Below are 12,819 nucleotides of genomic sequence, written 5' to 3'. Positions count from 1 at the left end.
AGTACAGATAGCTTTGTGGTTTTTGTTTTTGTTTTGCCAGTTATACTAGTAATCCATGCTGTTTAGAGAAAACGGCAGAAAAATTGAAAGCACACAAAAAAATTTTAATCACCTGTAAACATACCACTTGCAAAAGTGATGATTTTCCTTCTAGACTTAATACATTTGTTTTTCCTGTTGATTGTTGGTTTTAACTTGCTTAAGGTCACACAGAAAGTGAGCGGTTTAGTATTCGAGCCCAGAGTTTAGTCAGACCCTTGCTGTCCCTGCAACCCCCCAAAACTTCCTAGTAATGCGGCCAGCTCCCCACCCCAAGCCTGCTTCCTCCCAGCCTCAGCCTCTGCCCCGACAATGAATGTTCTACTTTCCACCCTGAATGGTGAATGGCCCCGCTTTCTCATTATTTTCCCACTCCAGGGATTCTCCTGAGTTCCTCTAAGAACCTGGCCAGATTCCATCTCATTTGACACGGTCATCAAAGGGAGGCCTCTTGTCTCAGGAGTAAGTTCCAAAGAGCCCTGATCTTGGCATGCATAGAGAAAGAACCAAATCCAAAGTTTCTCAAGACAAGTCTGCAAATGCAGGACTGGGGAAAGTTAGAATGTGCTTTTCTGCCTCTGGGCCTTGCTAAGCCTCAGCTTGGCCCCCCAGGTCAGAGGCTGAGGGGTTGGGGCTCCTAGCGCCTCTGTGGGACAGGCAAGGCCCCAGGCCACTTGTCTTGAGAGGTCCCTGAGGGCTGGCTGTCCTGGGAGCTGGACTCTTCACAGCAGAGAAGGGGATGGTTTTCAGGGAGACTTGAGGGATAGGTTTGCTTTAAACCCTCCTCTCACCCCAGTGCATTGTGATGCTTGAGAGGGATGGGGAAAGCTGGAGGTCAATGGCAGGGTGAACTTTGTAGGAGGTCTTTTCAACCAGGAACAAACAGGCAGCTAGGCCCTCAATGCAAAGATGGTGAGGGGCCCAGCTGGCTTGGAGACAAGGCTGCAGGCCCTTCTCTGGAGCCCTGGGCTGGGGGAGGGACGGCCCAATGTTGCTTCCCAGACTCCATCACCAGACTGCCAGAAAGTGTCACAGCACGTGTATTTGATGGGGCATGGTCTCCGGAAACTCCCTCAGGAAACAGGCACCTGGGAGGTCTGTTTCAGGGCAGAGAATTTGAACAGAGGTCCCACCCCAAGGCCCTGAGGGGAAGAAGGAAGCAAAAGGGCAGGCATGGAGTGTTAGGGTGGTGGCAGAGAGGCAGGACACCCTGCCGGACAGGAATGGGGATGGTGGGACACAGGAAGGAAAGGCACAAAAAAGAAAGATGAGGAAAGTCATCAGAAGCAAAGCTAATCTTTTTTTGAAGGAAGGGGGTACCCTGTAGCCCCTAAATGCAGACTGAGTATAATCCATGCTTGTCTAGGGAGGATGTCAAAATGATTTAAATATTTATTATAATATTTAATATGTTAAAATATATGATGGGAGTGACAGCACCTGGTCAGGATGTGAGGAACCCCCAGAAACATTTCACCCCCACTTCTGATAAAGGACCCACTCCCCAGGTGGTACCTACAGGTTCCCACCTCCTGATCTTGCCCACACTGTTCCCCCCACCACCCTTGGGGAGGAGGACATCCTTCCTCCCCAACAGTCTATCCCCATCCCCATCCATCCTTCAAGGCTCAGGGCCATCTTCTCCAGGAATCTTCCAGAAATGTTCTCTCCGTCCTCTGAACAGCCAGAGAGCATTTGGTTTGCACCTCTCTGAGGTCCCTGACCACTTACCAGCGTGTGTCCATGTTATCTGTCAGAGACTGCAAGGTGCGGGGAGCAGGGGACCGGTTTTAGGTATCTTTGCAGAACTGCAGGACACACCTACCCCAGCCCATCACCAACACAGGGCCACACATAATGAGCATTTAACAAAAATGAATGACTGAGACTGCTGGGGGGGGGAGAAGTGAAGGGTATGGTCAGGGTTAGGGATCCAGGTTCCAAAGCAGCAGGCCAGAGTCCCTCGATGATGATGCTGGTTTTACAGAATCCTGGGATTCCAAGAGGCCATGCATACCCAGTTCACACAGGATGTGGATGAGAATACCCCTGTGTGTGAATATTACAGAACCATGTCGGCATTCCTTTCTCTGAAAGGAATTTGGGGCATTTGGGGCGCGAGCAGGAAGCGCATTTTGGCACCCAGGGTCACAGAGCGGGTGGGTGGCACCTAGGAACACGAAGTCCCCTCAATCCCAGCTCTGGGCCATTTCCATGAGACATGAACACAGAAGAGCCTCCTGTCCTCATGACTGTCGGTAACTGAGAGAGGGGTGGTCTCCCAGAGCAACCACAGCAATGCCTGCATCCTGAAAAGCTGATGCCTACTGGGGCCGGGCACCCCATGTAAGAAAGGGAAGGAGAAATTGCACACAGAGAAATTGCAGAGCATGTTTAGCGAAAGCGGTACAATTGGAACATGGGCATTTCAGACAGTCAAAAGTTTGGGAGTCTCAAAGCTTGCAGAACTTCAAAAAAAAAAAAAAAAAGGGAGGGAGGGAGGAAGGAAGGAAGGAAGGGGAGTGTCAATGGTCAGGGGAGAATGAACTGGCAGCGGGGGCGGGGGGCGGGGCCTGCAGATTACTTCACGTCCTGCCCTGATCGCTGAGTATTTGATTGCTCTCACCTGGGTCAGTCTTGCATCTGACAAGGGCAGGGCCGCGCATGCTTACCTTGTCTGCAACCACAGCTTAAACCATTTCTTTGTGGCTCCCAAGCAGTGGGATTTGGGGGCCAAAGCTAATGATTTCTGTGCAGGCAGAGTCTCAAGCCCTTCTCTCATCTTCCCTCCCAGCGGTCTGGGGACCCACGGGGTTATCTGTGCTGAGATTGGTTCTTGGCTCACACCAACGATGAGCTACCCTCTGGGAGGCCCAAGGGAAGGGGAAACCAGGGACACATGGGGAGAGCTCTGTTTCCCTGTGGCCGACCTCTGGTCACGTTCAGGACACCGATGTGAGGTAAACCCATATAATTCTGGCAGCGTGACAGGTGGTACAGACCTTTAGAAAATAAATCTGTCCAGCTACCCTAAGAACTATAAATACAATCATGGTCTCCAGCCTGGATACCCTACTCTTGGGAATTTTTTTCTAAAAAATAAATTTAGCAGAAATGAAAAATGATTTGCCGGAGACTAGTTTTTGCAGGAAAGCAAAAAGTAGGAAACAACCTACCTGTTAGACCTAAAAGTCTAACAGGGATGGTTATTTATACTATAAGACATGATTTCCCAAAATTATAAAGGCCTGGAAATAGATGATAAAAGCAAATAAAAAGTCTGTGTTCAATGTAAGAAGTATGCCAAAAACGGATACAGATGGGCAAAAACCTGAAGTGTATAAGGGTACTGACATCTGGAAATTTTTAAATTAAAAATTCCATTAAAAATTTTAAAATTAGACTATCTGATGCTGTCTAGAATGCATTTAAATGGACATCCTTACTTACTGCTACTGAGAGCATAAACTGATATAATCTTGGTACAGGTTGGTACACTTTACAGGGCAATTTGGCAATATATATCAAAAGCCTTAAAATGCCTTTCATTCAGAAATTCTACTTTCAGGAATTTATCCAAAGGAAATAAAGAGAAATATGGGGAAATTTATGTACAAAGGATATTTATTGCAATATTATTTATAATGGCAAAAGACTTGAAACCACCCAAATGGTCAATTGAGAAAATGATTAAGTTAGAGAATAGCCACATGATGGATTACTATACAGTTATTAAACACATTTTGAAACAACATTTAATGACAAGGAAAAATGTTCATGATATGCTACATGAAAAAAATATATATATCATGTATACATATATCATATATGATTTTAAATATATATATTTATGTATGTATACATATATATACATAATACACACACAGATCTTCCTTGACTCATGATGGGGTTCATCCCAAGAAATCCACTATAAGTGAATATATCATCTTTTTTTTTTTTGGCCATGCCACACAGCATGCAGGATCTTAGTTCCCCGACCTGGGATCGAACCTGTGCCCCCTGCAGTGGAAGCACGGAGTCCTAACCACTGGACCACCAGGGAATTCCTGAAAATATCATATCTTAATTTGAAAAAGCATTTAATACATCTAGCCCACCGAACATCATAGCTTAGCCTGGCCTACCTTACACACGCTCAGAACACTTACATTAGCCTACAGTTGGGCAAAATCATCTAACACAGAGGCTATTTTATAATAAAGTGTTGAATATCTCATGTAATTCATTGAATACTGTACTAAAAGTGAAAAACAGAATGGTTGTGTGGGTACAGAATGGTTCTAAGTGTATCGGTGGTTTCGCCTCGTGATCACGTGGCTGACTGGGACCTGTGGCTGCCACGGCCCAACATCATGAGAGAGTATTGTACCGCATATCACTAGCCCAGGATATGATCAAAATTCACCATTCGAAGTATGATTTCCACTGAATGTGTATCGCTTGCACACCATCATAAAGTCCATCTTAAGTTGGGGACTGTCTGTACAGAGATAGAGTGAGATACAGATACATATATATCTATATCTATATATATACACACATTATACAAACCATCCTAATTTTGTACATATACATATACCAGAATGTTAATTGTGATTATTTCTTGCAGGTGAGATAATGAGCAGTTTTTATTTTCTTCTTTAGACTTTAATATTTAGAGATTACTACCCACATCACATCAAGAGGCCCACAATATCAGTTGTTTTCATTGTTAGTGATGCTGCCTCGTCACCCGGTTAAAGGGGTGTCCTCCAAGCTCTCCACTGTAAAGGTACCTTTTCCCCTTAGGAATTGCTAAATAATATTTGGAGGTGATATTTACCTGAAAGCATACGAATATCCTGTTTCCCAACAACTTTGACTCTATGAAAATAGCATCCATTAATGATCCTTGTCAAAATCAGTTATTTTGTTGAGGATTACACAATGTTTATTTCCTCCTACATTTATTAGCTGACATTCTTCTGTGAATATGAGCTTCCCTCTTTCACATTTTTAGTTTTACTATGGACTCATGGATTCTTCTTCTTATTATTCAATGTATTATAATCCATTGTTTTTCTTTTTCGTAATGTTCGAATTGTCCCAAATGTGGCTAGTGGGATGCAGCCACTTCCTGTTCCTGTGTCTCCATCAGTCTATGAACAATTTCTTACTTTCTGTAGCAGATCTCTTTGCCTTGGGTGTGGATTTGGCCATCTCTCCAAGAAGCCCTGGGTCCTTTTTGTAAGTAATGGTATTTAGAAACCAAGATCTGAGTGCTAAGTGTGTTCATTGTTACTGGGGTGTCATGGACTTTTCAGTGAACAGAGCCAGGAAATTGAGAAATATAAATGTAAGTGTGTGTGTGTGTGTTTGTGTGTGTGTGTAAATCATAAGTTCATATTGATACCTCCAATTCAAATACAACATCACATAGTTTTTGTCTTTTCCCCTACTCCATATTTGTATCTCCCTACTCCCACGGTGAGAACCCTGGTTCCCAACATCAGTACGATTTATTCTGTCCTACAATACACCCAAAATAGTTTCAGATTACTACACCAATACCAATAATGAGTTGGTGTTATTAACACTGTTTCAGTTGGGTTTCTATGTCCTTCAGAATGATAATCTGCCAACCATTCATTCTCTTAAATAATTATTGAATTCAGAATAGCAAACCCCTTTCATCTTCAGTTCCTAATTTAAAGTAACTTAGATGTCAGCTGGTACAGCCTTGCCCTTAGGGATCTAAATCTAATTCCATGACCTATGTGGAAGGACAAAGCTAGGGCTTCTGCCAGGTCCTGGTGGTTTCCTTCCTCAGGCCCAATCCTGCACACACAGCCCCCTGACAGTAGACTCACAGCCCCTCAAGATCCCTCCAAAGAATTTACTCTTGCTGGACTTCAGGAACCAGGCAGATTTTATGACAATATCACAGGAATGATGGTGGAGGGGACAGCAACTTTCACAAGCATGTATGACCAATCTCAAAAGGGCCCCCAGACACTAGCCTTTCAGTTCATCATGGTTACTCGCTCTCCTTCCCACTGTTTTCCCCTCTTGTTCCTTCTCTCTCCTCTCTTTGGGAGGATCAAAAAGCACAATTCTTCCCCCTCTGTCAAGCAGGCAACCTCCTCCCTTTCTGAAGCCTTGCTCAAGACATTCTTAGAACAATGACAGCCTTCTTCCTAAGAGAAATTATGGTGAATAAAATTTGCTCCACCTCATTACACATACAAGGGTTGGAATCTTTTTAAAGCTTGGTCAGTTATAAATTGCAAACAAGTAGCTGCAAAACTCTCTCAAGATGAGTCTATCCATTGACTCAGCTAATGCCCCTCAGAACCGGGTCACCAGAAGGCTCAAGCTGCCCAGGATCTTTCCACCCCAGGAAACTCTGGCTTCCAGAGCCACCTCCTCATGTTCTCCACTCTCCTCCCGTCCTCACAGATGAACAGGCCTGTCCAGATCTCCTCTCCCTGGGCAGCCACCACCCCACGCTCCCTCCCAGGACACCAGCCAAGGGCCCTGGGAGAGAAACAGTGCTTTGAAGACATAAGCCATGGTCTGTGGACTGAGCCCAGCAGAAGGGGGAACTGGCCCTCCTGGTAGCACCATAGTTTTGGGGGGAGGGGCTCAGGTAAGAGATTCTTTCCTCTTGGTGCCTCTAATTTCTCACTGTTTCCATGCACATGGCTTTGCTAAGCAACCTGCCTGGACTAGAGCCAGGGAGGGCATGAAGGGCCCACTCATGGCCCTTCCAGATTTTTTAGGGCCTAGAAGATCTTCTGTGGGCAGAAAATTTCCAAAAGGCCAGCAAGTAGTATTGGAAACAGTTCCCAGCTGGGATGCAGGAGGGAGAGATCTAGTTCTTTCCAGGAAGCCTATCAGAACCTTTGATGAGGGGAAGAAACATGTGAAATTTGAAAAATAGTCTAAAATTTCTGTTGCACTGGTTATTTGCTAGTCAGTAAATAGTTAAGTTTCCTTGACATTTCAATTAATAGTAAAAAAAAAATGTATGAGATTTTTAAATCTACTGATGGGGAAATAGGAAAAAGATGGTTTAGTGATACCCAAGAATGCTGGGACCTTTCAAAATGCAAGGGTTGAAGACGAAAATGTGGTACAGGAAGAGAGCAGTAAAATGAAATGGTCTGGGAATGAGAGGAGGGGGGACTGGAGAGGGGGGGCCGTGAGCAGCACAGGCGGCGCGCTGCTCTGCGCTGCCCATCCGTCCCCAAAGTCCCTGCCTGCTTCTGTCCATCAGGGGAGCCCTGAAGAACCTCCGGACCTCCCAAGGCTCCCTCCACCACCTCTCAACGTGCCTCGAAGTCCACCCTTAATAAGCACTGGCCTTCACTGCCTCCTCCATCAAGCAGCTGGCATTTATGTTGGGATTTGTGTTGCAACTCTATCTAGCTGTGCACCGTTTGGGAGCTTTCAAGAAAGACACATAACCTAGGCTAGGTAAGTAGTTTCTCTAGTTCTAGTAGCTCTCTAGTTCTAGTTAGCTCTTCCAAATTTTTATGGAATCACTTTGATTACTCCTTAGGAGAATCTACACAGGGCCCAGAAGTACAATAGCCTTGCCCTTAAGAGGCAGTACATCCAGAGGTAAGGTCAGCCAGTTAAATACTTGAGTCCTTCATCCTTCCTGAGATACAGGAGGAAATCACATATCAGGGTAATTCCCACGTTGCCTGTTACTGGGCTGCTCTCCCAGGAACAATGGGAATGGTTCTAGGTCCAGGTACCTAGCAGGCCGTGTGCTTCTTTTCCCTCCAAGAGTTGAAGCAAGCCAATGCTCAGCACAGAGAAGATGAGCAGAGAAGTGCTGTCTACTCAGGGGGCTGACTCAGAGGCTCAATGACTTGCCTCAGGGTATGTGGGGACCCAGAGTGGGAGCTCAGGCCTTCTTCCAGCTGAGTAATCTTGGGAGGGTTCCCTAAACTTCAGTTACCTGAACAGGAATGCAAAGGGTTCTGGAGACAAGCTTACCTGCGTTCATACCCTGGCTCCATCACTGGCCAGCACCATGTGCATGAGACTTAACTTCTGTCTGTCTGTTTCCTCATCTGTAACATGGAACTTAGAATAGAATCTACCTCACAGGGTTGCTTTGAGTTAATCTGACGAGCTTATACATGTAAAATGCTTATGACACTGCCTTGCTCACAGAAAATGCTTAATAAATATTTGCTGCTTTACATGTGTATGCATTCCTGTACACATCTGTAAATACAATACAAAGGATATAAAGACACACTTCTTGGGATGGCTCAAATAAATCTGACAGTACATTTAAATTTGATAATATCAAGGATTGGTGAGGATGTAGAGCAACTAGAACATTGTAGATGAGAATGTAAAATGTACAGCAATTTCTAAATGACAGTTTGGCAGTTTCCTATGAAGTTAAACATATACTTACCACACTTACCATATGAGCCAGCAATCCCAGTCCTAGTTATTCACACAAGAGAAATGAAAGCATACGTCCACACACAGAATGCTCAGAGCAATTTTATTGATAATAATTAGAAAATGGGAACAGCCCAGGTGTTCATCAACAAGTGGATGGATAAACAAATTCTGGACCATCCTCTCAATGGAATGCTTCTCAGCAGTCAGGAGGGATGAAGTACTGATAGATGCAACAACATAGATGAATCTCAAAAGCACCATGCTAAGGGAAAGAAGCCAGACACACAAGGCTACATACTGTAGGATTTCACTCATATGACATTCTAGAAACAGCAAAAGAGCAGGGACAGAAAACAGATGAATGGTTGCCAGGGGCTCAGCATGGGGTGGGGGCGATGGATTATAAACAGGCATGAGGAATATGGTAGGGTGATAGAAACGTTCTACATCTTCATCATGGTGTGGACACGACTCAATATGTTTGTCAAAACTCACAGGATGGTTCACACATAAAAGGTAAATTATACCTTATACCCAGCCTTACCTATCAGAGGAGGGAACTGTGTAGGGAGAGGGTACGAAGGATCCTTTTTTGTTCTACTTAAATGCATCTGTACTGCATGAACTTTTGTAATATAATCCATGTACTTGGTAATAATTTTATTGAAGTTTGAAATAATAATAATGACATATATCTACCTTGAAGGGATGTGGTGAGATTCAGATGAAATGAGATAATGTGTATAAGGCAAACACACAGATGACCTATGGACCTTCCAAAGTCACAAGGTATAAAGGCCAAGGGGCCTCCATTGAGACTGGCAGCCATGACTTACCTCAGTGACAAAGAGTGTGCGAGGGTCAATGATGTCCAAGAAGTGCCTGAAGCGACCGTAGAAGGATGTCTGGAGAAGGGGTGGGAGAGGAGACTGGATTAGTTTCTGCACCCCGTCCTCCAGACAATGGGGAACAACACCCACAGCTCAGTGTCCCACAGTCCCCAGGACTCCCCGTGCGGGTGAGGAACACCAGTGAGGCCTTGCTTCTCAGTGACCTGAGGGCAGCTTTCCCAGGTCTGAGGGCTTTCTAAAGTCAACTCAGAAAGACCATTAAGACACTCAGTGACTGTCCCAATGTCTCTTCCACGTGCCTCCCATTCTCCTCCCTCTCCTCCCAAGGCCCTGAGATCTACGCCAAGCCTTTCAGCAGCTCCCGGGCGCCACTGAGCATGCAGGCTGGAGGGGAGGTCTGGTGCCCAGCCCTCTCCCAGTCTCTCCTGCCCACCACAGCCTCTCTGCTTTACTTAGGACCCTCGAGGGAGGTAGGGTCCCTCACCAAAGTCCAGCACAGGCTCTGCCCGCAGGGAAAGCTCCCCACAGGTGGAACTCAAACACGGTAGTGCCCAGCACGCAGCCCTCAGGCCTTCCTTCCCCCATAGCCCCGTTGCTGCTGTGAGGCCCAGGACAAGGGGCCAGCTCCCCCATCCTTGCCCCAGAGCAGGGGCCTTGGAAAAGGAGGGCTTTGTGCTAAACAGGCCACAGGCATTAGAGCACAATGAAAAGAAACCGAGCAACACTGCTGCTGGGCCTTGTGCCCTCAGGACAGGGCCAGCTTGGCAAAGCCAAGCTCAAGGGGAGGAGAGAAGGCACCGAGCTAGGGGACAAAGGGGAAAGCTGCAAACGCCGGGGGTTCATGCCTCACTACACTCAGGCTGCGTCCCAAATCCTCCCTGGAGCCCCACAGCTCTCCAAGCTCATCCCCCGCTCAGTGGAGGAAGAAGCCTCCACACTCCTTTCCCTTCTCACTGGGGCACCAGACCCTGCACCCAATTTCTGCTCCTTCCGCTTCCCAATAAAGACCAGAGTAGGAGCCGGGTCACCAACAGGTCCCCTGCACGCACCAGGCCCCAGGCCACCTCCATCTCTCTGCTCACCATGGCACCCCCAGCCTTTCACAGACCCATCAAGCTTCCACACCATTCCTCACTAAAACAGTTGCTTCTCTAACCTCTTATAACTCAAATGGCCTAAACTATTTCCCAACTTATACATGATGCTCAATCAGAGACGTTCAGCGGTGTGGTCAGGGGTATACGCTGAGGACACTCAGGGCTGCATTATTTATAAAGGCGGATTGTTAAAATGACGATCCATTTACGTGATCGAACACTACACAGCCATTTAAAATCATGTTTTCAGGGCTTCCCTGGTGGCGCAGTGGTTGAGAGTCTGCCTGCCAATGCAGGGGACACGGGTTCGAGCCCTGGTCTGGGAAGATCCCACATGCCGCGGAGCAACTGGGCCCGTGAGCCATAACTACTGAGCCTGCGCGTCTGGAGCCTGTGCTCCGCAACAAGAGAGGCCGCGACAGTGAGAGGCCCGCGCACCGCGACGAAGAGTGGCCCCCGCTCGCCGCAACTAGAGAAAGCCCTCGCACAGAAACGAAGACCCAACACAGCCAAAAAATAAATAAATAAATAAATAATTTTAAAAAAAAGAACCCAAAAAACTGTTAAAAACTAAATAAATAAAATAAAATAAAATCATGTTTTCAGACAATGTTTATGACATGCAAAAATGCTTATGATTTGTGAAATGCATGTAAAATGCATGATTCCAACCTAATAGACAGGAGATAAATAGAGCTAGATGGATATTAAATGGATAGCAAAGAGACGGGATGACATCCACTAGAATAAACCAGGGTTCCTTAGAGAAGTGGCTGATTCCAGGGCTGGGGCAGGGAAGGTATACGATGAGACTATTGTTGTGCTAGAAAGTAATGAAGTGCCACACCCCAAAATGATGGGGCATGTTTAAAGGACCAACGAGAGGCAAATGGACGCTCACATAGTATTCTGAAGGAACTGAGTCTAATCATGTGGAAACATCAGACAAACCCAAATTGAGGAGCATTCCGTAAAATAACTGGCCTTGTTCACCAAATATGTCAATGTCATAAAGACAAAGAAAGACTGAAGAACTGCCCCCACATTAAAAGAAACTAAAGAGACAAGACAACTGAATACAACGCATGATTTTCGACTGAATCCTGCACTAGAGGGGGAAATGCACTCAAGGACATCGCTGAGAAAACTGACAAAATTGGAATAGGATTATAGATTAATAAAAGTAGTGTACTCAAATTAAATTTCCTGAGTAACTGTACTGTGGTTATTGCTATACACTGAATATTAGTGTCCCCTCAAAATTCATATGTTAGGGCTTCCCTGGTGGCATCGTGGTTAAAAATCCGCCTGCCAAGGCAGGGGACATGGGTTCGAGCCCTGGTCCGGGAAGATCCCACATGCCTTGGAGCAGCTAAGCCCGTGCACCACAACTACTGAGCCTGCACTCTAGAGCCCGTGAGCCACAACTACTGAGCTCTTGTGCCACAACTACTGAAGCCCACGTGCCTAGAGCCCGTGTTCCTCAACAAGAGAAGCCACAGCAATGAAAAGCCCACGCACCGCAACGAAGAGTAGCCCCCGCTCGCCGCAACTAGAGAAAGCCTGCGCAGCTATGAAGACCCAATGCAGCCAAAAATAAATAAATAAATAAAAATAAAGTTCCCTTAAGAAAAAAAAAAAAACTCATATGTTAAATCCTAAGTCCCTAGGTGATGGTATTTGGTGGTGAGGCCTTTGGGAGCCCTCATGAATGGCATTAATGCCGTTATACTGACTCCAGAGAAATCCCTTGCCCCTTCCACCATGTAAGAGCACAGTGAGCTGTCTATGACCAGGAATCAGGCCCTCACCAGACACTGAATCTGCCAGTGCCTTATTCTTGGACTTCCCAGACTTCAGAACTGGGAGAAATTAATTTCTGTCGTTTATAAGGCACCCAGTCTATGGTATTTTTATTATAACAGCCCAAACAGACTAAGAGATGTAAGAGAATGTCCTTGTTCTTAAGGATACACTGAAGTATTAAGGGATAAATGAATATAATCTACTCTCAAATGGTTGAGAAAAAATAACATGTATAGGAACTTCCCTGGTGGTCCAGTGGATAAGACTATGCACTCCCAACACAGGGGGCCCAGGTTCGATCCCTGGTTGGGGAACTAGTTCCCACATGCATGCCACAACTAAGAAGTCCACATGCTGCAACGAAAAATCCCGCGTGCTGCAACTAAGACCCAGTGCAGCCAAAATAAATAAATAAATAAATATTAAAGTAAATAAATAACGTGTAAATACACAGGGTGGTAATAAAATCTGGAAATGTAGGCACTATTATTCTGTTTACAGATTGAAGATGTTCTTGGTAACATGTATATTTGCTGTGTTTCTGGACTTTATGATCATCTGTAGACAAAGAATAATATAGGAAATGTGAC

The 12,819-nt window shown here is 45.6% G+C and overlaps 1 protein-coding gene across 4 annotated transcripts in view; it reads right to left on the bottom strand.

Moving 5' to 3' along the window:
• The window catches only part of SFXN5 (sideroflexin 5), a 115,244-nt gene that overhangs the window by 94,161 nt on the left and 8,264 nt on the right, over positions 1 to 12,819 (bottom strand). For all 4 annotated transcript variants that reach the window (XM_059942962.1, XM_059942964.1, XM_059942963.1 and 1 more), the window contains exon 2: positions 9,312 to 9,380. In XM_059942962.1, the coding sequence (XP_059798945.1) occupies positions 9,312 to 9,380 (69 nt within the window). The remainder of the gene's footprint in view (positions 1 to 9,311; positions 9,381 to 12,819) is intronic.

Source organism: Balaenoptera ricei, chromosome 13, assembly GCF_028023285.1.
Source record: "Balaenoptera ricei isolate mBalRic1 chromosome 13, mBalRic1.hap2, whole genome shotgun sequence".
Taxonomy (NCBI): domain Eukaryota; kingdom Metazoa; phylum Chordata; class Mammalia; order Artiodactyla; family Balaenopteridae; genus Balaenoptera; species Balaenoptera ricei.
Note: the sequence above shows the minus strand (reverse complement) of the source record. Positions and strands in the feature narration are given on the sequence as shown.